Source organism: Lagopus leucura, unplaced genomic scaffold (genome assembly GCF_019238085.1).
Source record: "Lagopus leucura isolate 7727_CA_CO unplaced genomic scaffold, USGS_WTPT01 Super-Scaffold_100019, whole genome shotgun sequence".
NCBI lineage: Eukaryota > Metazoa > Chordata > Aves > Galliformes > Phasianidae > Lagopus > Lagopus leucura.
In genome coordinates, this window is record NW_024962273.1 from 7,459,583 (window position 1) to 7,487,555 (window position 27,973).

Consider the following 27,973-nt stretch of genomic DNA (forward strand, 5'->3'; position numbering starts at 1 on the left):
GGGTTGATGATAATAGCAAGTGTTTCTAGGTGTATGAACTATGAAGTAATGTATCATCAGCTGCAGTTTATAATTAAGGCATGCTGAAAGGATTTACTGGATTGTGGTGCAAATCCACAGTTCATAAAGGAATTAAATTCTGTGCCTTTGCCTGCCCCAGATACAATCCAGATGAAATGGGTCATCACCTCATCTGATTAAACTTGTGTTTAAGTTCTTGCTGAATCTAAAACTATGCAAAGATCAACCAAATGCTTCATCTGCCAAGAACGGAGTGTACTATTTTATTCAATCACATTGTGAACTGTATCTGGAGAACATTCATGTGAGCGGTCAGCTTTAGCATCAGAAGTTGCAGTCTGAGGTTCCACTGTAATTGTTACCAGGCGTGGTAACAAAATTCTCTTTGTTAGCCTGCATTATTATAAAAAATGAACATAAATTAAAAAGAGTTGTTCTGTTACTGATACAGTGTTTTATTTAAACTCTTCATTTGTGATGTAAAAGTTAATCCCTCTTGGTTTTGTGCATCTGCACTTTGAAGTTGATACTGCAGAGCTTTACTTGTTTTGCACTCAAGCAGCCAATTACATGAAACTCAAACTTGGCATAGCTTGTGTACTAGCAGCTCCTGTGTTGGAGAACACATGGAGTCATCCTGATTGAACAAATGGAGAAGAGAAAGTGCAGTTTTAAAGGAAAGTGGATCTCACCTAATAATATTATTGATTATGTTATTAAATTATTTAGCACATAATTTGCAGAAGGAATGGAGAATTCACCCAGCAGCTGTACTTTGGCAATAATCACGCTGCTTCTAATTTCATCTTATTAACTGCATCACAAATCACACCAACACATCTTGTTGTGCAAAGGGGAAAAAAAAATGCATCATTTTTATTGTTTTGTGAAACTTATGTCTCAGCACATTGGATACTTTTTCCATTGTGTTGGGATCCTAGCAAAGTAGGCTTAAAGCTCATTAAAAAGAAACAAGGAATAGCTCCTTTTGGTTTGAGAGTGAATGTTGATCCATTTTTTGGAGTGCGTAAGGTTGCTGCATTGAATCCTGTTGACACAAAGCAAAGACTAAAGCTCTCCTGATATCACTCAGTTGCTTTTAAGACACTACTACAAAGAGTGAAATCTGGCCATATGTAATTTGGTGTTTTCTGAATGTGCAGTAAATTGAAGTGTTTATGTATAATATTAATTACCTGCTAGAAGTCTTTCCTCATTTTCATTGCTGGAGATCTGAATTAAGCTAGTGTATGAGTAGCAGAACTGGGAGTGAAATACCACCGGCTAGAGAAGAAATAATTCAGATAATTTAGATAATTTATTTAGATAACGTGTATAGATTTTGTATAATTTGTATAACCTGTGATTTTGTATGGAGAGTGGATCCCAGTATGTAGTAACTTGTGTTACTGTAACTAGGTAAGGCTAGTTCATATAATTCTAGCTGAAAATTAAGTAACAAAGGTACTTCTAACGTTTGCAACAGAGTAAGTTGTACAGACATCTAGCCTCATTTTAATTGTAATTTGTACGTTGTTGCATCTGTGTATATACTACTGGCAGTCTGAAATGCTGTGGCTCAATCAAGGCAGTGTCATGCTTGAGAAGCTGTACCACAGCCTTGCAGAATGAGCAACTCCTGCAGCACTGCATTTCATGGCAATTCCCTTAACTGAAGTTAAATCACATGCAGGTAGATGTGTTGTTTTCATGCACAAATTTACCCACCATCATCACCATGGTCTCAATCTGCGTGCTGTGTGTCTTCCTTCTGAGGTGGCACAAGCTTAATGCTACAGTACATTAATTTCAGTAATCCCTCCAGAATGTGTCTGTAGCAATCCTGTACATCTATACTTCACTGTGTTTCTGTCGTATTCTTCCTTTGCTTCTTGCACTTATTATTTGTAGTTCTGCCTATTGTACAGGCTCCTTTTTTTTCTCACAAGAGGAAAAAAGGGAAAAATATATATTTGCATTTCATTTATAAAATAGATTTTTTTGTGTGTGCTTAGTGCTTTTATTGTAGTTTTGGTTTTCAAACTGTGAATGAGGTTCCACGTATAGTTGTGTGGGAATATTTCCTTGCATAAAGATGAGTGAATCTTAATTGTGGCCTTGGAATTGCTTTACCATGTTGAAGTCTTTTTGCTTGGTTTTGAATACAAGTAGAGTTTTCTGTAATTATTCAAATGCTGAATTCAACTGTAGGAAAGAGGATGAAGGCAAAATCCTACTCATGTTGCTATTCCTCAAGCTGTGTACAGCAGCCATCTGCTCCTTTGTCTGGCACCCAATAAGGCATTTTGAAATCATGCCTACCCATTCCTCCTCTCTATTCAACAGAGGAATGGGTAGGCATGATTTCAAAATGCCTTGGTGGGCACTACATATCATCTTAGATGATATTACTTATCATCTTAAAAACTGAGAAAGGCCATGGATGAATGAACAAGTGAAAGCATTGCAAGGCGTATTTCTGTTTGTTTCACTGGTTTGGCGTGTCCTCACCCTGTGATTTCTTGATTCACAGATGTCTTATGATATGTTCTTAAAAGGCTATTAATTAAGAAATACTATTGTTAGTTTTAGATAGGTTTTGTTGCTGTTGTCATTATTGTTTTTCACTTGGGCTCAGGAACGTTTGTTTCTCAGTAACACTTGTTATAGATTACCTGAAGAGGTGAGACAGGATCTGTGAGAAGAGATGATATCTTTTATGAGACCAATTGATGTAATCAGAAAAAACAGATCAACTTTCAGCTACGCAAAATTTTTCACACTGGAATCTGTCGGCTTTGAACTGCCTAATAACTGCCTTCTCTGCCTGCAAAGGAAGAAAAAGCAGTTTCTTCTTTCTCTTTTTATGAATAATTATATTTGGGAGTCATGCAAGATACTGGAGCAGTTAAATTTTTCTGCAACTAAGGCTGATCATTGTGTTTATAACTGATTCATTCTTTTAATTCTTAGGAAAATAACATAGTAAGTTTTCATTCAGGACAATACTCTCTTGTAATCCCAGATTATTTTAGAGACGATCAGAAGTGTAAGCGAACCCATAAAAAATGTGGTATCTCACTGATACCTTTATGGTTTGGAACCTTAACTGAGAAGCTTTCTCTTCATGTGTCAGTGTGTTTTGAGGCCATCACTTTTAGATTATGCATATTCTAATTTTCCCATTACTTTATGATATTCTTTTTTAAAAAAATAATATAATGAGACAGGCATGGCTTCCCAGTAGTCTTCTTGCTATTTGCTAGATTCACTACAAATAAATACATATCTACTGCAGGAATATTGTGTGTTAGAGACGTATTCCATCTGAGTGGTAAACTTTGAAATAATTGGAAGAACACCGCAGATGCTGAAATTTATATTTCATACATTATGAAAGGTATCTATGTATGAAGTTATTTTTTATTGTTCTTGCTCAGACTGAGTGCCATTATGCCCCATGAAAAGTCCAATTAGAATCTGAAAGGAGAATTTACAAAGTAGTTTACAAAGAGCTGAAAACCACAGGCTGGTTCTTATTATGGGTATCTCCATGGGTTAAAACAAAAATAGAAGGCAATCTGTTCACTACGTTGCAAAAAGCCATGTTAGCAAAGAGGCATCATTATTGCTCTAAATAAAGCAATTGCGTTATTTCAGATGTTTTTTATAGCATAGGAAATGGATGTGGGATGCATTGAGGTATTTGGCATTTTGTGGTGGTAGTGCTGCAAGATTCTGTAGTCATCAGCCCACCTCCATTTCTGTGAAGCTGAGGGCCCTCATCATCCTGTGGAAATACTGCTGGCGAGGTTTCCCTGGGAGCTTTTTAGCACAAGCACTATTCTGCTAAGAGATGTTTTCCACGGGTCCTTGTCCTTGTTACCCAAGGACAGCAAACTGAATGTTTCCTGGCGTATATTACAGGAATGTGTCTTGCTAAGAGTGTATTGAACACTTTTTTTGCATCTTGCTGGGCTATATACATTGAGCTTCATGACACTATTTCATTTTTAGGCACCTTAGAAGGGCAGAGGCATTCCTTGAAAGATAGAAAATAAAGGACATATAAAACTCAGAACAATGTCATCTGAAAGTTCACATCTTGATTGATAAGTCTGGATTTTTGTTCTTTTTCTTTGATATGTTCTTACTTTTGTCTGTTAGCTGAATAATAGATTGTTATTTCAATATATTTTGACTCGGAACCATTTGTCTTGAAGGTGCTTTTTTCACCTTATTCTTTTAGATACTTTATAATATAGTTCTATAATTTTGTTGTTGTTTTTTTCCTACACAAATGCAAATAAATTTTTCAGCGTTGAGTAGCACCACATGAAGTCCTACCTTCATTTGATGAAAGACTGAATTCAAAAGAAATCATAGAATGGCTAGGCTTGGAAGAGATCTCAAAGATCATCCGGTTTTAAATTCCCTTGCTGTGAGCAGAGTTGAAATTGCTAAATCGCTAGATCAGGCTGCCTAGGGCCTCATCCAACCTGGCTGTAAATGCTTCCAGGTTTGGATCATCCACAGCTTCACTGGGCAGCCTGTGGCAGGGCCTCATCACCCTCTCAGTGAAGAATTTCCCCCTGAAAACTAGTGTAGGTTTCCCCTCTGTTACTTTAAAACCGTTACCCTTGTCCTGTCACTATCCATCCATGTAGAAAATTTTATTTCCCTCTTGCTTAAAAGCTCCTTTTAGTATTGGAAGGCTGCTATCGGATCTCCCCTAAGCCTTAATAGTAGGTATGTATAGTATTTAGCTACTCCATTCTGTGACAAAAGTTTTGTTGAAAGTGGTTTGCTATCAATCTTATCTAAAAATCCATTGTCACCATTCCTAATACGCTAGAATCCTAGCAATGCATGCCAGCCTTGGAGGCAAGGACCCTCTCAGTGTTCCATCTTAGTGTGCACTGTTACATCATTATGTCTTACTAGGTTATCTTGCTTCCTTTGTATTCTTTCACTGATATATCAGTGGAGAAATAATTGTAATGCATTCAGTATTTTAAGGCCTTGCTCTACTGCTTTGTTCTACTTCCTAGAAACCTTTCTGGTGTCTGTATTCATTAGTTAATTCCCTTCCCTATACCTTGAAGATATATCTATCACTATGACCTTTTTTTCCTTTTCCTCAGTTTCACCTAAGTATGTTAGGTCTTTTTTGATGTTGTTCTATCAACTGAAGTAATTAACTGTCTGTGTTTAAATCTTTAGCCTTAGTCTTTTGATACTGTCCTAGTTAGAAGGCATGGAGTAGAGGAAATATTTGAGAACATGTCAGCATAGGAATGACAGCACTTCACATTTGAATGCCGAAAAAGAGATCTTCACTGTAAATATGCAGTGATAGAAAACAGTGCAGTCTGAGTTTTACTTTTTGAGCTGTCAGTCTGTTTCTTTGCAAATTCCATCAGAAATTACGAGATTTTAAAATTTTATTAGTAGACATCACACATGAAGGAGCTGTGAGGCAGCATCCCTGAAGCCTGTTTGTGCCTCTTCCAAAGACAGTGTGGCTGGTGGTAATGGGGAACATCTGATCCTGATACTTTGAGGACGGCTGATAAATCTCTTTGCTTAGTGCCAGGCTCGGTGCCTACAGCTAGACTTCTGCATGGTGCCAGTTGTGGTGCCAGATGTTATGTGTTAGGGATCAGAAGATACAGTCGCAGTAGCTCATACAGCTCCATGCAAGATGGCTTTAACAAAATAGTGGAGGTTCTAAGAGTGATGCTGCTAGCTTGAGGTTAGCCTGCAAGAGCCTCCCAGCAGTGCAGTGCTTATCTTGTATGCCAGGCTTAAAAAAAATAAGATTTCCTACACTCACTCTCTCCTTTTTTTTATTTTATTTTAAATTACGATTATGTTTTGGTTTATGGCTATTGCAAGCAGGACGAATTTGGGAACTTTCTGAAACTTTTAACTTGTAGCAGAGTAATTCAAGGAAAACATCAACATCCCTTTTGAAAGTGACTTCATTATAATGATTCTCTTGTGTTGCGGACTTCTTTCAATGCATCAATACTATTAATGCCAAAGACATTAATATCTCTACATTAACATTTAGATAGAAATTTTATTAGAAGAGGAGAGTTTCAAATGAAATATGAAGTCTCCCTCTTGCTGTTATAGCATATTTCTATTAAAAAAATGACTTGCTAGTTTAGTTTTTTTGTTGAAAAAATTTGGTGCAGTAACTTCGAAGATACTCTGTTACAAACTCTTCTCAACTCTCCAGGCATTTCGTGATACACTTCTCCTTTTCCTGGAAAGACAAAAGACCAATTCCCCATCACTCTGAGACTGTCCCCTTCAACAGCTGTGTGCAAGTGCCCCTTTGGGTAACATCTTGCAGTATGTGCCCTGTGCAGAAACCATGATGATGATTTAACTGTTTATGTCTCTTTGATCAGCTTAACTTAAACATTATATTATGTAAGCAGGCAGTCTACTATGTATGTAAATAGAAGCCCAGAAGATGTCTATTACTGATTACATCTGTATAACAAAGTCATGTTTGACAGGAGAGAAAACATACAATAATCTGCTTTGATTTAGTAGATTTTTGCCCCTTGGCTTGGTGGTTGGGCATGTTATACGATGTACTGTACTGTTTCTCTGCATGGATCTTCTGGCTCCAAGTACTTCAGCTGTTATATTTTTCACTTAAATGACAATCTTTCATTTTAGTACAGCAAAATGAAGACAGCAGCATAAGAAAATGTGTTAACTCTGTTTTTCTATCCTGTCCAGAGAATACTGGCTTCCTGGGATCTTTATAGTAGTCAGCCTTTGGTTCAGTATTTGTATTTGTAATCCCTATGTTTTCTTTTCTGTCACAGGTTTTTCATTATTCTTATACAGCTTCATATGTGATTTACAACATTCACACACGGTAGGAAAAACTGTTCTTTCAATTTGATGTCATTGTCACTAAATCTATAAATAAAGCAATGCCAAAGTATTCAAGTAAAAATCTTTACTTTCTTTTCAAGGGAAGTTTGGGAGTTAAACCCTCCAGAAGTAGAGGATTCAGTATTACAGTATGCGGCATGGGGTGTCCAAGGGCAGCAGCTGGTAAGCACAGTCATTCAAAATGCTATGAGAAGCAGTTTAATAATTTATTTACTCTAGACAGAAGTAAAAACCAAAATTAAAAACCTTAAGGTCACTTTTGTTACATGGCTTTTACCTAGAAGCTGCATTAACTGTATACTGGATGTTAGTATCTTTTTGTTCCAGGTCTTTGGGGATGTTTTAATTTTCATAAAAAGTAATATGTCTTACTTTGTTTCTTTTTTTTTTTAGTTGTTTTCTTCTTGTTGTTGTTTGAGCTTTTTTTTTTCCTAATAAGCAAAGTCTTTAATTTTGTATTTATTGAAAGAGTCAAACTTTCATCTAAATATGCACCCAAGTAATTCTTATGATAGGCATGTTTATGGCCATGACTATGAGAACAGCAAAATTGAAAGTAAAGTTTTTAACTGCACGATCAATAAAAACTGTGTACAGTAGCAAGAGGCTTAACATTCAAAAGTGGATGTGATAAATAAAATCAATTATTTTTCATTAAGAGTGTTACTGCCAAGATAATTTGTGCTGCATTTAGTTCATAGTAGTAAAAACAAAAATACTGTTTTATATAATGTTTTCTATCAAAAGTTTGATCATGTTTTATGAACATAAATCACTCTGTGACCAACCCCAATATGAGAAGTAAAAAATAGTGATTTTTGAAACAATGTTGATTTTAAACTGATGGTAGATGAAGACAAGAGGAAGACTTATAAAAACCTCTAAGTTTCTACTCTCTGAATAGAGAATTCACATATATTTGAGGTAACAATCTAATAAAATGATTAATGCTAACATGCGTGATCTGAGAGCCTCTTTGAATGTGTGACTTGTTTATGTAGATAGTTTGTAAGTTCAGTGTCTTGCTTATTCATCAGGGTGGTGGGAACATAAAAAATTGTTCTGGTTGTAAAGCACTGTATCAAGTAAGTGGAGTCAGGAAGGAAAAAAAATTGGTATGTTTGATATGCTTTAATAATTGACCACATTAATTTACCAATAATGAGAGCATGGTGACAGAATTGATGGTAACAAATATGTAAATTATTTATGAGATAGTTTATGGAATGCAGCGGGCTGTGCAGGTTGTAACAGAATGGTGATGCATTTGCAAAACAGAGCAGAATTAAAAACCATTTTAAATTAATTGCTGTTTGTAAGACTTTTTCTGTGCTATTCTCTAATCTAAAGTGCAACTAGAAGTACATGCGGTGATTACTGAGATGTGAATTTTTTGTTTTCCTGAGGTTTGTCTTAAGGACAGGGACAGACTTAACTATCAAAAGCTTCAGAAAAAAATAAGAAATCAGAATAACACTGGATCTGTTTTACCTAGATTGTCATACTGGAAATAGGTATGAATAACTTTACATACAAGCAGAGATTGTATCCTATTAAGTCTCAGAACTGGAAAAAGAAAGAAAGTAACCAGTCTTTTTTAGGTCCTGTCTAAATCATGCAAAATTGAAAAATCGTAATTTATACTTTGATGAAGATAATATTGCTTTTCTTTTTAATGTCCTAGTAAAGTTAATGTCATGCTTTAAAAATATCTTTTCCTGATTCTGAGGCTTTATGGTGCCATATGGTCTGCAGAATCAGAAATTTGTATCTTTGATTAAAACACAAAATCTGTGCACTCTCAATGATACCAGGTATTGCTATATAGATGTGAACTTGCAATGGCAGCATACTTAGGGTCACTTTGATGAGAATCTTTCACAAGAGTGTTCTCTTGAAGCTATTTATATGGCAAAAGGTGGTTTCTAAATGACAGATGTGCATTGCCAAATTACCCTTGAACTTCAGCATTCATGTTGAGGTAGACCTCTGAAATGAAAAAGAGTAGAACCGTTCCAGTTTTCACTAACTTGGTGCTATGACTGGTCCTTGATGAAATAGTTTGGGATAACACGTGCAGTTGAATCAACTGTTTCTTGCTCTTTAGCTAGAGTAGTGGATTCTGTAAAGATTAAGAGAAAAGCTCAGAGAAACATCTGCTGTTTGAGTCATGACATTTTAGTGTAAAATTAAAACTGCCTTTTGGGAGAGCAAACTTTTGTCTAATGAGTTAATGCATTTTAATGTCACATAGCTGTTATTTTTGAGGACTGTTTCCAAGGTCATATTCTTTAAAATACAGTGTTTTGAATGTGTTAAAAGTGTGCTAGATCTAAATACTATTTCTGTGTATCTTGATATGTTAGGGATTTTTTTATGTAGTTGTTAAGTGTTTGTCATATTTGCTGAACATGAAGTTTAGCCAGATAATTCCAGGGAACATAAAGCAGCACAAGTAAATACCTAACTGATTTCATCAATATTTATTTATCTCTTGTTTACTTGATTAGAGAACTCACCACATGTGTCTGAGAAAGATATCCTACATGTGGCAGGGAGGCCTTATCAAGGAGAATGTTGCTGTTTTCAAAATACCCTATTCTTATTCAATGTCTGCTCCAGTACTTTGTAGCAAATGACTCCATGCTGGACCTGGCATGGAGGCAGGGTTGGGAGCACTGGACAGCAGGAGAAAGCTGTCTCTGTTTATTCAGTAAGACATATTAGAAGTCTGAATGTAAAATCTATTTCCAAAATACACAGTTTTCTATGAGAGATACAGTGTTCCTCCAGAGCACTTGATGCAATATGGATAGTTTTTATTGTCTGTCACCAGAAAGATTAAAGTAGCAATCAGTGATGTGCGGCTAGAAGGTCTTCAGTTTGTCTGATCTTTTAAGAAAAAGTTTTACATAGTTGACACCTTAATTTCACTCTAGGTGGCACATGTTTATTTTATATGACGTTCTTTCTATTCACTTCTTAAATCACTTTGCCTTTGTATTTACAGTAGGTATTTTATGTTATTTATTGAACTGAGCTTATTATTCTTATGATATACTATATGATTGTGAAAGGAACTGTTGGATAAGCATAAATAATGGTAGATTTAGTTATGTATGAATGCTTATTTATAAATAAATCCATATTTTAAAATGGCAGAAATAAAGCACATGGTTTAGCTCTCTAGAATACTAAAAAATAAATAACTTTGTAGAAGCTTGATAGCTTTCTTCATCAAAAATTGATGCCATCAACAGGAAAGCATTATTAAATGGTAGAACTGAAGATGAGCTTTTATTATGCTTTAACACAATTTAGCTCCTCATTGTGTAGAATTATCTATTATCTTTTACACACAATGAACGATTTGTTGACTGCAGCTGAACTGTGGGTTCAAGTTGCTCACATCAAATTTTGGAAAATGTATAAAATATTAGAGAACAAATTTTCCTTCTTGTTCCAATATTGGAAAGGATTATCATAACTAAAGAGGCACACTTTTGTCTAATGAGTTAATGCATTTTAATGTCATATAGCTGTTATTTTTGATGACTATTTCCGAGGTCATATTTTTTTAAAATACAGTTTTTTGAATGTGTTAAAACTGTGCTAGATCTACATACTATTTCTGTGTATCTTGTAGCTGAAGTATTTACAAAAAGAAAATGAGAGAAAGAAGGAAAACTAAAGGAAAAGGACCTCACTTTATATTAAAACTATGTAAAACCAGACAAAAGGAAACTCGTTAACAAAACAGAGACAAACTTGATTTTATTATCAAAAATAAACACACTAATTCAAGAACCCCCTGCTTTATTGTCATTTAGCATTGTCAAAGCTGTACTGCTTGGAAATCCATTTTATCTTCTCTTCTTATCAACATTTATAGCCCTGCCAAAATGACAAAATGAAAGCACCTTTTGGACTTGTGACAATTCCTTACTGCCTTATTTATTTATTGTGTCAGAATACTGTTTTAGTCGATACTGCAGGGAAAAAAAAAAAAAAAAAAAAAAGAGTTTTCTGATGTTATATTGTTTGCCAATTAACCACAAAGCTAATTTTGGTAAATAAGAGTTAGTGGGACTGTGCTGGACACATGCCTTGCTGAGCAGATTCTTTAAGAACCAGGATTTGCTAAAAGCTTCCTTTACAATTTGTTCTATCAAAGTTCAAAACAACATTTCTGTAAAAATGTGGGTAACTTTCTGGGATATGTTTGTGTTTGTGCATAATAAATGCTGTCTGTACTTGGCACCCCCTCCTGGCAAAAATCCGATGTTTGCAAATGAGGAAGAAAATATCTCAGTGTTCGTGAGCCAAGTAGAAGCTTAATTAACACTACTTAAGTAAGTCTTAAATAAATATATTTAATTTGTTTTTACTTTCAAAGTCTTTTGATCTTTGGACTTGAACTATTTTAATGTAAGTAACTTAAAATGACATATGGAAATGTCAAGGTTTTATTTCATCTTTCCTTTTGCTCGTGATGCTAATGAGGCAAATGGCAGTAAAACTGAGAGGAATCTTCATCTTCAATTTATTTTGAAAACTAGAAATAAACAAGAACATTTTAATATGATATTAAACTTAAGTATGATTATTTTTATTTTAAAAACCCACTGGGAAGTTGGTTGGGCACTTGAAACAGGCTCCAACAGGCAGTGGTCACAGCCCCAACCTGATAGAGTTTAAAGAGCATTTGAACACTGCTCTCAGAACTATGAGTTGGATTCCTGGTGATCCTTTTTGAAGCCAAGAGTTGGGCTGGATGATACATGTGGGTATTTTCCAATTCAGGATACTCTTAAGATTCTGTGAATCTATTTTCTTTTCCAAATATTTCTATCCATAATTTTAGATTTCATCTGGGAAACTTCTTAGATAAAATATACTAAATGGTCAGATGCTGTTATGAAATTATATGGAAGACTTACTAGCATACTTGAAAAAGCTCTTTGCTTCTTTTATTTTTTCTACCTAAACTGATTCTGTTTTTTAGGATCTCTGTTTAACAGAAGAAATATAATATTTCTCTTCACATAAGAATCAATTACCTGATAGTTTAGTGAAACTATATTCTTCAGTAATCTACTGCTAGACATTGAATTTGCTCTTAAATTTCTCAAACCAGCATTGTAAAAAGTAGCTATTCTTTGCCTTTCCATCTAAATTATTAAACTCAAAAAAACTGAATGATTAGTTTCTCTGAAAGTATTCTACAGATCTAATTTCCATCTTCTATTATTAAGTGCCCCTTCATTTAAAAATAGAGTTGGAGAAGATAAGTGCTAAATGCGTGCTCTCTGGTTTCAAAAATGATACTCAGTATGAAATAATTTTTCTGCATCTCAGAAAAAAAAGGAAGTGGAGAATGCCATTTGGGCAAACAGATAAAAATATATTTTTATCAAAGATTGGGTGTATTTCTTATAGCTTTTGAGAGCTGTAAAGAGCATGGACATTTAGGAGTGGAAGCAAGGCGTTGCTGAGCACAGAAGTTCCTTTGTCACTTAATTGCTTAGTGAAATGCAATGAATGTGTCCTGGTATCAAAGGTAACTTTAAGATTTCAAGTGGTAAAGGTTAGATATTGCTAGCCCTTTGTGAAGATAGCTACTTGGCACCATCTGAAACATGTGAAGGAATAATGAGAAAATCATGTTTTATAGGGGCATTATTCCACTGCTACAGTTTTTCATATGAAACAGTAAAAGGCCCAACATCTCCATAGTACATATAGAGTATGGAGTACATACAGGGTATATAGAATAATATGAGAGTGGAGATAAAAGATGTTTATCTTTCCCTCTCCCAGATTCTCACAATAAAAGATGTCTTCTCACTTCCTGATTCTTGTTCTGCTGTCACAACTTTAGAATGCAACTAATGTGTAAGTCAGTATCTAAAACATGCACGCATGTAAATGAACTTTTGTATTCACTTTCATATCTGTAACTATTTCGTAAGCAAATATATTGGAAATCTGCCATATCATCATGCTAGAAAGCCAATTATTTTTCTATATTTGTTTATTTGTTTATATATATTTACACACAGTTCACTCAAAGAGGAGTACAAATAGACATAGATGCAAATGTTTGGTAAGAGCAAACACTGGGATTTGTCTTCATAGCAGCCTGCAGGGAGCAAAGAAAGCAGAAGTGCTTCCCTCTCATCTAGAGTATCCAGTTGTTCAACGTGTATGTGTAACAAAGTGTATCTGAATGTTCACGCTTAATTCTGTTAGCTAATATTAACTGCAGTTCCAATGGCTCATAAAATAGGACTGCTGTACTTCTTGTGTGAAAATTGCATACCTTTTGGTAATGCAGAAACAGAAGTATAAAATTCTTTAGATACAGCCACCCAGGAAAACTAAATATACAGTCAAGGAGAAGAGGGATCAAAATCTGATTGTACTCTTTTGCTAAATCAGAATTGGGGAAGATGAAGTAGCAGGATTTATTGCAGATTGCATTTTCACAAACTCTGAAATCCACACAAAAGCACTGCAGGCAAACCTATAGCTGTGGATCATTAATGTATTCATTTAGTCAATTTATATTTGCTATCAAAACCAACTGAAAAACAACAACAACAAAAAAAACACTGAAGTCTTATACCACAAAATGGGATGGATTTTAGTGAATGTCATTCTGATATCATTGAAAAGGCATCTTAATTAACATGTATCAAAAAAAGAAAGGGCAGCACTTCCTCAATTTTATTGGAAAGCAAGGATGTAAACATGAGAGTTATTGTAGAATTTCTAATATCCTGTGAGTTCAGCCCTGGCATATTCTGTGTTAGTGATAACTAATCTTTTAGCTACATTATGAGTGTGTACCTGCTGTTGTTTACAGTAGATTTATAAGTGTTCTAAATTGTAATTAAATATAATAGCCTTGTGGATTGTTTGCAGTTGCTCAGAAATGGTAGTGCTAACACGTTACTGTAATGCAGTAGCATTAATCTCGATAGCAGAGAAGTTGCGCTTCAGTGTTCTATTCTTCATGCCATGCATGGTATCTTGGTTACTAGCAAAATATGGTTAACATATTGCAACTGACAAAAGGAAAAAAAAAGACTATGTATGACATTGGGTTGTATGTTTTGATGTCCCTATGTTTCGTAGTGATCAACAGCTGCTTTCTTTGTTCTTTAATTGCAACATAATCAAAAGGATTAAAAGGCTCCCCCAGTGAAAATTCCTGCCTCGATCAATCATAATCTTTAGAAAATTGTTACCTTTAAGAATGAATATAGTTATTATTGCTTGTAATTATAATCATTTTGTTATTAATTTTGATTTGCTTCATGCCTTGTTTGCAGTGTGTCTGATGATTTTGACACATATCACGTGAGGGTAGATTTTTGCCTAATGCTACACTTCTTCACTTCTCTTAAATAGCTGATTTTACCTGCTGTGCCTTTTGTCTGTGTAACTTAGTTGATCATAGTGCATGTGGAACTGTGGAGTAAGAGCTGGAGCAAGCTGGAGATGAACTGCTGAGAAAATGTTATACCTGTATAGATGGTCCTGCAAAATAAATAAATGCTGTGAGGGTCAGTCATTCCACACTACTGGTGATGTTCAAAGCAGTTGTACTGCAAAATGTGTCAAACACTAAAGCTTGCAATTGCTTTTCATGGGAGCTCACATTCCAAATAGACAACAGATGCAACATCAGGAAAAGAGATACCACAAAGCTATTTTGCAATACAATTCCACTAAGCCTGCCTTGAAATTGTCCTCCTGCAACATGCATTATCTGAATACAAAAATTGTGAGGTGAAAAAGGATACAGCAAGAAGTCAGCATGATCACAGTGGGCACAGTCACTAGTGAATACTCTAACCATCTAAAATTCACACTCATAGAAGCTTAGTAAGTCACTTTCCTGTTTTATATTATCCAAAACATAGCGATTCTCTTTGGCTCTGGGGATATCTGCATGATCTATTAGAAAGACATTAACAGAATAACGATCAAATTTACTATAATTTTTGGGGGGTAACAGTTTCTTACCTTGTCTTTTGCTAGTTTCTCAGTATGAGAGTGTCCCAGTTCATTTCCATAGAGTTTCTTGCTCAGCTCATTTCCATGAGCAAGAACGGCAGGCTTCTACCTTGCTACTTTTCCAAAGTGTGCAAAGCATTCCTGGAATTCAGATTCTTTTCCCAAGTGGTTTTGGTATACACTGTCTCTCAGTTTCATATATGTGGAATGGTAAATCAATGCCTATCTTCCTCAACATATATAAACATGTGCAGAGCATCATCACAAGCAGGATGGTGGTGCATCTGTCATTCTTACGTGCCTGCAGTATACCTTATCATGAGTCATTTGAGTTGCTCCTGCACCAGCACTTAGTTTGGCAGTTTCACAGAATTGTAGTGGAAGAGATCTCTGGAAATCATCTGGCCTAACTCCGTGCTAAAACTGTTTCCCTATAGTAGATTGCACAGAAAAGCATTCAGGATGGTTTTGAATATCTCCAGAGGAGGCTACACAACCTGACTGGGCAGCCTGTTCTAGTGCTCCATCACTCTTACAGTAAGGAAATTCCTTGTGTTAGTATAGAACTTTTTACATGGATGATTGGAATTATCCAAATCTCAACCTGTAGGAGGAGATGAGCTAAATGACCACTTCATCACAGAAAAATTAAAAAGACATTTCTTTCTTGCAACAAAATGAAGACCTTGAAGGGTTTCAGTGCTCAGTGCAGCACATGCCCCATGGCTCTTGGCTATAAAGGAGCTTGCTTCATTGTGGACCAGGATATTTGGATTGCCATTATGGATCTTCTAACTGGGTATAAAAAAATAACTGTTCCACTTTGTTTCTGTATGTCCAGTTCTTCTGAATAACTTCAGAAAGTGTTTTCTTACCAAAATAATTTTTTCCCCCTGTGAGAGGAAAACAGAAGTTACATTTCTGTTGCATCAATACACAGAAATACCATTGTAAGTACACCTCGTTCTTCAGTAGAAAGCTGCTTCAACTAAATGGCATTAAGTCGAGGGAAAAGGGCAGAAAGGAGTACTTATCTTCTGTAACAGTGGGTATAATAATGGTCTGGCAATCCCAGTTAAAGTCTGTAAATCCCAAGGGTATAGTAAGTGAAATCACAGATGGCAAGAAAGCATCTGTTTGAATAGAAGAGAACAAACATTACGCTATGACTAAAAGTAACACAGTCTGTAGCTCTATTAGAAAAAGAATGCATTTGTCAGGGCTTTCAAGGATATTGAACGGTGGTAGAGAAGATGGCAAGCCAGGTCTTTCAGTTGCAATGGTAATTCTATGACAGATACTGTTGCTACTATGCAGTGTTTTTTGTTTTTGTTTTCTTTTTAAGTAGGTAAAAATATATGTTCAGTGTGTCATGGGTGAGTTGCTTCTACACCCAAAAAAGGGTTTTATTTGTATTGGGGACATCGGTGACATTACATTATACCTATATTTATATGCATTTTAAAATATATTTATAAGCGTTTATATTTATGTATGTATGTTACCCAGGAGTGTCTCTCTCAACTGCCAGTTTTTTGGCAGCTGTTGGTAAAGGAGCTGCTCCCCTTGCAGAGCTTAAAGCCCTGCTCCATTACTGCTCTTGCTCACAGTAAGCAATTGTACCTCCACACAGCTCTGGACGCACTTCTGCTGTTGTCTGACTGGTGAGCAAAAAACTTATCTGCTGCTTATAGGTTATCTTGTAGGAATGTGGTTATGCCTGTGCTTCAGCAGTGAACCTAAAGTGAAAAATAAAGTTGTCTTCTGTCATTTAAATAAAAGCATGCAATTGTGAAACATTGCAAGCAACAAATAGAAATTAGTTTAGAAGATGGTTTTTGAACGAATAGTTCAGAGTCTGACGGATGTGAAAGAAAGGGGAAGATTGGTGCAGTAAGTAGAATACCAGAGCAAGCAGAGCTTCTCATCCTTCACAGTCAGTTGAAAAAAAGGTGATCAAGAATTAATTTCTCACTAATCCAAAATATTTGTACAGAAAGTAGTTATTCAAATAATTAAAGAAATGCTGTGGTTTTGTTTGACACTTGTTTTTGAGGTTGATGTATTTAGCTCTGCTAAATGTCTAAGAATACAGTCACGTAATTTTGAAGATCATTGATTTTGATGTTTACACCGTTTTAGAGCATTATTAGCAAAAGATCCTAGATAAAAATAATTGGAAATTGTTTAGAAATGCTTGGGGAGTAATTGGTGAGAAGGTTAAAAAAAAAAAATAAAAAAATAAAAAAAAAATAAAAAAAAAATGAAAGTATAATAATAATTTCTAAGATAGCATAGCCCAGTTCCACTTTATGCCTTTTTCAATTTGTTTTCTTATCATCATGCCAAAAAGCTATGAAAGCATTTTGGGCACAAAGCCACTGATGTGTTCCTGAGAGTACCTGGTTGATACGCAGTTAGCAACTCCTCCTTTTAGTAATGTTGGAAGATTCAGTATCACACAGAATCACACAGAATCACCCGGGTTGGAAGGGACCCCAAGGATCATGTAGTTCCAACCCCCCTGCCTAGCAGGGAGTTACTATGAACATTTTAACACTTATGATGTAGTAATAAAAAAAAAAAAACAACAAATGTATAGAATCATGGAATAGCTTGGGTTGGAATGAACCTCCAAGATACCTGTTTCCCACCCTCCTGCTGTGGACAGGGTTGCCAAACACCAGATCAGACTGCCCAGGGCCCATCCAATCTGTACTCAAGCACCTCCAGGAATGGGGCAGCCACAACTGTGCCAAGGCCTCACCACTGTCTTGGTTGGAGGTGGTATTAAGAAAAAGTACTAAGAAAAAACCTTTTAGTTTTACTTGCTCCCTAATCTGAGTGAATTTAGATTAACAAGATAAATTTTTGGTTTGGTTCATTGCCCAAAATAATGTATACAAAGTGATTAAGTATGTGAAAGTCTCACCTGGAAATGTTTGGGTTCACTTTTTTATGTCAGGATTTTAGGCACATGTATCTGCAAGATTCTGGTCAAAGAATAATTCTTCTGTTTTGATCAGTAAGTCTTATCCCAGTGTTGTGATTTGCTATGTGCCTGTCAGTATTTGACAGTTTAAACTTCTGTTGAAGGAAAAGTAGTTGTCTGAGTTCTTGTCCAGCTACTTACTCTGTCGTTCACACAATTTTAAAGACGAAACTTGGGGAAAATGGCTCAAAAATTCAGCTTCAGTGTTTTGCCGTACTGCAACAAATCAGCTGCCACAGCTGCCTCCTTAAACAAAATTTCAACCTAGTTTTTCTGTTCTGAAAGGAAAGCTTGAAAGCATATTCTGATGAAATATATAAAAAAAGGAACCTTGGTGTTTGAGGGGGAGGGAGTTTGACTATGATGTTGAAAGACTTCCTCTTCTTTTGGTCCCTAATGTAGTGTTGGATGTTCAAAGCAAGCGAAATCTATTTGTGTCTTGTGAACAAAACCAGTTTCGAATGGTGATCCATTACAATTTCAGGGCTTTTAGAGTAGTATGTGACATACCATATTTGGCAGAAATGTAAGATCGGGGATTGTTTTCCATGGCTATACAAAGTCTTTTTATCTAGTTGGGCTAAACAAATTTGGAGCTTGGATTTGCAGACAGTAGAGCAAAGAGCCTCTCAAGCCACTGCTGGTAGCCTTCATCATGATGCCATCACACCTGTTGCAGATCTGCAACCTGATTTGGTGTACTAGCGCAAATTAGCAGCTTAACTCCAAGTCCTTACTCCCAAGAGGTGAAGGAGATAAATAATAATCAATGAACACTTTAATATGGTCATGAATGGGTGCCTGCCTTCAGGGCTTGGCAGCTCTTTTGTCGACAGCCTGCATGTATCCATTCCTGCTGGTTTAAATGGTGGTTTGTTGACTTGATGTGGCAAATGGCAAAGTGACACTTATAATCTTGAAAAATTAAATAGTTAGAGCTCATTACTAAAAGAAACTTAAAATAGAATCATTTGATCAAGGAAGTGTTTTTGTAATCTTCTGAAAGCAATTGTTAAAATGAGATTGATGAGATTGTCAGCTGTAAAAAATTGCTCCTTACTAAGCAGTGATCAATATAGTGCTTTGCATTGCCTATGCTATCTGTAATTTAGTTTGGTATTAATATTTTGAAATCACTTTAATAGAGAGTGCTGGGATAAATTATTTTATTTTGCACAGCGAGGTAATTAACCATTCCTTGTTATTATTTCTACTTTTCCTTTTATCTAAGGGAAAGAAATCAACTTTGAGTGTGGAAATATATATTGAAATATATATATTGACAAGAAGCATTTGTCAGTATTAATTCAAAAACCTGATACCTCCAGACTTCTCTATTCCTTGCTTTCTCCTGGCATGAATGCTGGATCACATCAGCTTCCATAAATTCTCAACTACATCAAATATTGTTTATTAAACTATAGTTAGAATAACATTTGGATTATTCAAACTGGATCAAGTATTTTTACTTCTGTTTTGATCTCCCTGCATAGTTCTGATTTACTGATAACTATCCCAAGTCACCCTCTATTCACAGGAATGGTGAAATCGTTGCAGTGCTCATGGGATGAAAAATCTCAGCTTTATTGCTTTATGCAGTGGAATCATGAAGTGGCTACAATTAGATATCAAGAAATGCCATTAGTTTGAGGTCTCAGAGGGAAATGAATTTCACATACTAATTTAGAGGAGGAAAGAACAGCAGTAACAGCAATAATAATACTTAGCTCTCATGTTAGTATTTTCCCATAAATCGTTTGTTTGTAGAAGTATGAGGGAATAATAAATGACTAGGCTTTTAAAATGCTCTTCGGTGGAAATACATCTACTTCATATTAGCTGCCCCTGCGACTCCATACATCAGCATACAATGATTAAATGCTGTTACGCAAATTTTGTGCTGTATATTACTTCTGTTGTTCTACTAGTTGCTTTTTCTTTCAGTGTAATATCAGTATTAGATTGATTCCATTGTTAAGCTGTGCAAAGACATATGTAACAGTTGTAGTTTCACAGGAATGGAAAAAAAGCCCAAATCAGGTGTTTATTTGTTATTAACTCATCCAGGGGAAAATGAAGAGAAGAAATTTGTGATACTGCATACCCAATGTGTGTGGCAGTGAAGTGCTTAAAGGTCTCCTTGTGGATGGGAAAAAGGTGGTGATACAGCAGTGTGTGACTTAGTTTTGCTTCTCTCAGTAAGCTTCCACTCTGATACAAAGCTACAGCTTACATTTATTATGTATCTACTGTACTATATGTACTTGCAGAACTATGTCTAATTTCTTGGCTACAAAGACAGAAGATTTTATTAGATGAAGTGGGATAAGTGGATTTTTTAAAATTTATTCAACTATTATAAAACTGGCCTCCTCTACCATTCTGAGGAATGCAGTAGTTTTTCTTAAACTGAATAAAAGCATTCCAACTGCAAAAACTTATTTCAAAGGAAGAATTTGGCCTAGCATGAGTATTAAAAGTTTGCATGCTTTGTCCAAATTGATCATAAAAGGAAATATGTAGCCCATGTCAGAGGAAACTCATGATGAATGATTCTGTTGACTGTACTGAGCCTGAGAAAATTGCATATTGTTTGCTGAGCATTCATTTATATCAAAGAAAATGTTCTTTTCTCTTTCCTTCCCTCTTACCTCATCCAGATTTATATTTTTGAAAATAACATCTACTACCAGCCTGATGTAAAGAGCAGCTCATTGCGCCTGACATCTTCGGGAAAAGAAGGAATTATTTTTAATGGAATTGCAGACTGGTTATATGAAGGTAAGCCAGACAGATATTTATGTTTATTAAAACAGATGAGAGGTTCTTGTACAGAACCAGCAGCAAAAATCTATTTCAGAAAATGCTCTCTCATGTTGCTTTTGCTCCTTTGTCTTCTCACTTTCTTGCAAGATTGCCTTTGTATCTATTCATACTTTGTATTGAGTAGTGTTTTACATATAACAATACTTCATGAGAAAGAGGAATTTATTTTCAACTAAACTATGTCAGCTGAACAATGAATATTATATGGTATGTTAAAAATTTACATAGTAGTGAAATCCTAAAAACATTGGGTTTTCACTGCCTACTTCAGTGGAGCTGACATTTCAAATAGAGCTATTCAAATAAAACTAAACACCCTGTATATTTTGTTTATTTAAAATCACTCCATTTATACCTTTGGAGCTATTAGATTTACACACAGTTAAAGAGGGATAGGAGTCAGTTTGATGCTTGTGTGAACAACTGTGCCAGTCCATTTAAAATTAAAACATCCTAACTGGAGACAGAGACAAATCACAGCATAGAGGTAGACTTGTCTATATTTTCCTTCTTTACTGCTGGATACATATCAGAAGGTGATCTGGTGCAACGCTTTTTTAGCTGTGAATTCTTCAGTGTTCAGTATTTGGCATTAGCATGACCTGCAAGAGACTCCAGCCCCAGAAAGCAGGCAGTAAGATTGCATTTGTCTCTAAGATACTTGAATCCAATTTGAATGTTATGGCAAGTTTTTAGTGCTGCCATTAGTGCTACCTCAGCAGCAACTGCTAATTTTATTTAAAGCAACTCAGAATAGACTCCAGGACTCGGACTTGGATTATCCTTAAGGGTCCCTTCCAACTCAGGGTATTCTGTGATTCTCTGAAAGTGTGCTGTTGCTGACAAGCAGTGCCAAAATGCAGTGGACAGCTTAGTCTGTGTTACCTCCCAACTTCTGAAGATACCTTCTGTACAGTAGCCCAGGGTTTCTCTCTGCACCTGAAATGCTTTAATATAACTAAAAAAGTTTGGAGGAGGTTATCTAGCCTTGATACAAGAAATTTAATTTAATACACACATCAATTATTTTTTCTGTGGTACTCTGGGACTCAATTTTATAGATTAATAGGGTGTGTTAAATACTCGGTTACCTTAAGTATCTTACTTATTGTAAGTAGTTTTGCAGGGCAGAGTGTTTTTTAAGAATGGTGGTGCACAGGATAATAAGACATGTTAGTGGGGCCCTCAGAAATGATGTTGTCTGTACCTCTTGGCATCTGAGTAGTTATGAGCAGATAGCTCACATAGGCAGCTTTGAAAACTGCCAAGTTTTGCTTTCTGTCCCAGTAAGCTCTAAAATTAGAATAGTAGTTTGCATCCCTTTGCGTGCATTTGATAGTTAGCCACTTGCAGTGAATGTTTTCCAGTGTTTTCCTGTGTTCATACATTTTGTCATATTTATGGATGCAACAGGGCAACTTTGAGCCCATTCTGCATGCACTTGGGGGCACCAGCACTGGAGAGGGCAAGCCTGTGTTTTCTCCTTTTGGTGCAGAATGGAGCTGCCATGAATGCTGTATACTGAAGGATCATCTTAAAGCTCTAGTTTGTAGAACAAAATGCAGCATGAGATTCTTTATAAAAATAAATCTTTTTGGTCTGCAAAGGATTATAAGAATATTGAAAAATGAATCAGGCTAGAAGAGATCACAGGAGGTTACCTGATGCAACTGATTGGTATTTGCCAAGCCTTTTATCAGAACTGTCTGGAAAGTATGGAGTAGATCCTGGCTGAGAATTATACAAATAGAAGTTTAAGGCATATGTGTGTGAGTATTGAATTTTATGTAGTTTGGAGTTCTGCGTTAGCAAGATCTACACCTGAGAGAACTAATGAGAAGCAAAACTAAACTTTTCCTTGACGCATGCCAATAGTCAATACTTTTCTCTTTTTTTTTTTCAGTTTATCAGTGTATCAAGCAGTATCTAAAGTAGATTGATGTAGCTTTTCTGTAACTTCGTCTTAAAGATAAGAGAAGCTGTTGGTAAAACAGATGACTTTTCCTTTAAGCTGTAGACATTTCACAATGAACAGAGGAAGAAAGTGGGTGAACTTGGAAAGAACAGCAGCCAGCTCAATAGTGGCAGTGATGTTATTTGGGGTTAGGCTTCTGCTTCTCTCTGTGTGCCCATCCTTCATACTGACACATATGAAAGTATCTTTGTGTGAATAACCTAGTTTGAATACAAACACAATTATTAAATGATTTCACTATTAGAATAATTAAAGCAAGCTCAATTAAAATTTTTGCTATCTGATGTACCCCATTCATTCTCTGTTGGTCACCTGTGTAAAAGGCTTTAGATATGCAGTGTGGAAGCAGAAACGTGACCCAGAATATACAACTTTGAAGATAAGTTTGGGCTTTGTTGCTCCTTCCCTAGAGGATTCAACTCATTCAGGCACTTCAATCCTTTCAGAATCTGATTTGTGTCCTGGAGAGTGTCCTTTGACGATTCAAGTGAGTTTTGTAGGTAGATTCTTAAATTATGTATGCTGTCAGACTTCTATTCTGGTTATTATGTTATTCTCAATTAGTTTTCCAGTCATGTTCTTCAAATTTAAATACAAAATACAAAAAAAAAGAGTTATCAAATACATAACAGAAAACATCCAAGTCTTTTCACAGTTGGAAGACAAATGACCTGTACAGGATGAATTTGGAATTGGTTGCAGGCTGCTTTATTGGTATTCCAGTTGTATGTGCTGTTTCTGTGAGTGCTTCTGTTCTTAATTCCTAGTATGAAATACAATGACAATAAATGCAAGAAAACACTGCATTACATTTAGAGAATGATTTTTATTTGGCAAATAGAATTTGGATTAAAATCAAAATTTGGATTTAAAATAAGTTTTTAAAACTATTTTGGAAAAGTTAGATTGCAAAAAAAAAAAAACAAAACAAAAAAACAAACAAAAAAAGCCTAAGCTAAACTAAACTGACCCTAAAAGCTCCCAAATATTGCACTTCAAAAATCATTACATAAGTGCAATGTGTGAAGATCTGCATGCAGAGAAATCAGGCATAATAAAATTTCATATTAAAGAAGAAAGCAGATTGTCAATTCTAAAAGAACTCTCAATTAAAGTTGTCCAAAACATTTAAAAATTAATTAAACGTGTAATGAAATGCAACGGAACTAAACATATGACAATTACATTTATCTTTCACATTACAATAATGTATTGATGTCAGTGAAAGTATTCGAGGAAGATGGGGAAAGTTTGAACTTTTCCTATGCCTTCTTATCCAAACATTCATTCAGTATAATGTGAAATTAGGGGAATTAAAACAGACACGTTTCAAGTAGCCACAGAAAGAATAAATCAATGGCAACTGGATGAGCTGGGAAGTTTGAAGTACTTACTGTTAAGATGCTAAGGTGATCTGTTTTTGCAGAGGAACTTCTCCATTCTCATATTGCCCACTGGTGGTCTCCAGACGGTGAAAGATTGGCATTCCTGACCATAAATGACTCCCTGGTTCCTAGCATGGTTATTCCCCGATTTACTGGAGGCCTATATCCAAAAGCAAAGCAGTATCCATACCCTAAGGTAAGATAAGTACAACTGTAGTCCATACCCTCCTATTTCCTGTGCAGTGATGTTCTGTATGAAAGGAGCAGAGCGTCTCTGGAGGGCAGTAGAAGCTGACTTGGTTCACATTGCTTTTCAGGAAATATTAATTAAATGTTTTTTTTCTAGTAGACTGTAACACTTCATGCTAGAAGGAAATTATCAGGTGTGGGAGCAGAAGACAGAATGATTCATAGCAATTTCATCCTCAGTATATTGCATGCTAAAGTCAATGCACCACTTCTGTTACTTATGTTACAAACATAAAATGTTTGTAGGACTGCACAGGAAAAAGGATGCTGTCGCATTAAGTAAAATAATAATAAATTAAAATATGTATATATATGATATATGTATCATATAATATTTGATATATGTTGTATAATTTATATTATATACATATGATATGTATATATTTATATATGTATATATTTATGTATATATATATATATGTATATATTTATGCATACACACGCACTGTCACTGATTTTGAGAACATGTAGAGAAAGATTTTTAGGTTTATGTTGGAAAATAACAGAGCTGTTCAGGGAAGGGTGATGTCTGAATTTGCTACTCAGTTTCTGGAAGTTTCTTGATCAAATGCCTCCTTAGTCATCATTATTCTGATAAGTTCCAATGCTGATATTATCTTCCAACTTGACAGGTTTTCTTTGTCTTACATATAATTTTAAAGTGCATGAGTTTCCTTCTTCTATGAGACATAAGTCTGTGTGTATGGTACTCCTTTGAAATTTCAAGGGAAATTCATTGAGAATTTTGAAATAATATTGCTCTAACCCTATTCTTGCTGCCAATTTTTGGAGATAAGTCTTTGTTTGTAATGGATGGAGAAACAGATTGCAACATGTACTATGAAACAACGGTGTGTATGATATATAATGTGTGCTATGAAATAATACTCTGAAATAATAAAGCAATAACATTTTTAGAAGTAGTTCACATGCTTTCACTGACAAAAGGCCTTGAGTGACAGAGAAAAGAAAAAAATGTAATGATATTTCTAAAAAATGAGCTTTGTAAACAAGAAATGGGAATTCCAGTTGATTAGCAGTTCAGCATAACAGTGATGCACAGTACTATTCTAGTAATCTCATTAATGAAATAACATTTCTTTATTTAATGTGTCTATTTAATGTCAATCTAGCTACCCATTAAACACCATTAATGTGTAATGAATCTTGTGGTACAGCATCAGAGATGAAAGAAAGGTTGGATCTTATGTAAAATAAAACCATTTGAGAAATTTCTAATTGTGATTAAAAAATAAAATGAAACCCACGTGTATTTGTGAGTATTGGAACAGGCACTTCTGTGTACATGTTGCATATACAGACTCATAGGAGATATTTGTTGTAACCAAAAGACTTGACCTGTCGTTTTCTTCCACAGTTTTGCATTTGTGTAAGCTGCTTCCATATTGAGAATGCCTTTGAAAGACATTATTTGCTTTCAGGCAGACGTAAAACTTTATGAGAATGAAATAAATTCCAAGAGTCAATTTAAATATCTTAGCAATAGTAAAAATACACCAATACCACCTTCTTCTTCCTCATATCACTTAGAAATAGACACCGCATTCAGACTGCCTATATTTTGAGAAAAATCTGATTTCTAAAGAAAAAATGCGGAGGTATATTTCAGCCAAGCCCTTTTTTACTTCTAAATATCCCTTTGAAGAGTCCAATGTACTGCTTTATAGATTAATATGATTAAAGCCAAATATCAATGACTTCACTTTGCCCTTCCAGTATATCAAAGTCATTCCCATTGAAATACACACTTGTCATTCCCCATATCCTAAAAAGGCTGGGTAGTGTTTTGTGGCTTACAGAAAAAATAAGCTTGAATATGATATTGCAGGGAGATTGGTATGGGACTAGCGGTATCTACTTGCTAGTTTTATATACCTTGGCTTTCTGTCAGCAGTCTTTTCTCAAGAATGTCCCATAATAATGTTCCATGTTACCAAGAGTAGCATGAGTCTTGGCTTCTTGTAGATACTCAAGTTTTATCAGACTCTTCGCAGTGGATGTGTATCAAACTACCATTTTATTTCTCTTTTTCAATAAGAAGTGTTCTTTGTTGTTTTGTTTTTTTGTCTTATGAACACAGAATCCTGTGCAGTGCCAAAAATAGAGATTTCCTTCTCAGCAAGTCAGGAAGACCTAGAGAAAATGGTGATGAAAGAGAAGGGAGGGGAGGAAGAGGAGGAATGCTGTGTCAGATAGAGTTATGTAGCTTTTTGGAAGAACAGTAGGGGCTGGAAAAGACTGCTGGAATCTGGAGCTGGCTGCTTTTTTAGGAACTGACCAATGACACACTTCCAACTTTATCCCCTTACCCTGCACCAGAGGGCTGCCATCACTGAGGGACAACAAGAGGATTATGAAATTAATACTTAATATCTTTATCTGTGTGACTTGTATGGCTGTGAAATTCACTTTTAAAATTAAAGAGCTTTCTCGTTATTGTAAACATACTTTATTATGTTAATGAGCAAGTCTATTTTAGCTACCACTGATTCATTCAGTACCTTTAAAGCTCCTGTTTTCTTTTTTTCAAAGGCAGGTCAAACAAACCCAACAGTAAAGCTGTTTGTAGTTAATCTGTATGGACCAGCGCATACACTGGAACTGATGCCACCTGACAGCTTTAAATCAAGGTATTTTAATTTCACTATTTAGTGAAACTTGTGTTTGATTTAACGTGACTGTCTCTCAGGCTACTGATTGCCATTTTTACTTCAGCACAACTCTTGTATTTTGCTGAAACACACTTGACCTTGTTCTCACAGCCGGACATAAAGACAGTGAGGTCAAATACAATACTATATGATTTTGCTCCTCTTAAAAAAACTCAAGGATCTGGAATTTGCTCATTTCCAGTGTTCTGAGGTGCTTCAGTTCTCTTGAAATATGTGAAATTAGGAATACTAAGATGGAGTCAAGAGGTCCAAATGCTGCTCTGTGCTTGCTGTGGCATTCATTTGTAACCTTTCTTGCTGTGAGCCAACTTGCTGGTTTCTGTTTCTGAAATGAAATTACAGAACACAGACATGTACTATTAATGCATAGAACATGTTGCCAGGATGTTCTGTCATTTAGAGATGAATATCTTAAGCTTGTCAAATGTATTAGGTTATGGAAATAGTTTTCCCCACAGTTCACAGATGCAAGGAGGTGGCAGGGGGAGAAGCGACGCCATCAGGTCACACAGACTAAGAAGGACTGTGCTGTGTCTGTGCTTGATAGGAAGGTCATTAGAAGAAATTATGTTTAGGACCACTAAGCTAATTTAATGGTCCTTTTGATTTCAGGACTGGCTGCAACTGGTAACCCTCCTGATAAAGTTACTATCTTAAGGTGAGCTCCTGGTTTACCTGTACTCATTGGAGATCACTTGAAACTTTTCCTTAAGGGCAAGAAAATTTCCATTTCTTCCCTTAGGGTTATTCCAATTTGACAATTACAGTTGTCTTGTTGAAATTCCCACTGTGGTTTCAGTGCACATGTTAGTGGTCTTCTAGCCCTAAACTGTTATATGGTGTAGGTTATAGTAATAAAGAGTTGCTATAGTGCAGATACAGC

General features: G+C 35.5%; 1 protein-coding gene across 3 annotated transcripts in view; it reads left to right on the forward strand.

The window, feature by feature from the left end:
• DPP10 (dipeptidyl peptidase like 10) overlaps positions 1-27,973 on the forward strand; it is a 350,176-nt gene that overhangs the window by 287,468 nt on the left and 34,735 nt on the right. For all 3 annotated transcript variants that reach the window (XM_042877726.1, XM_042877725.1, XM_042877727.1), the window contains exons 6-10: positions 6,873-6,925; positions 7,026-7,107; positions 20,623-20,743; positions 24,190-24,344; positions 26,951-27,048. In XM_042877726.1, the coding sequence (XP_042733660.1) occupies positions 6,873-6,925; positions 7,026-7,107; positions 20,623-20,743; positions 24,190-24,344; positions 26,951-27,048 (509 nt within the window). The remainder of the gene's footprint in view (positions 1-6,872; positions 6,926-7,025; positions 7,108-20,622; positions 20,744-24,189; positions 24,345-26,950; positions 27,049-27,973) is intronic.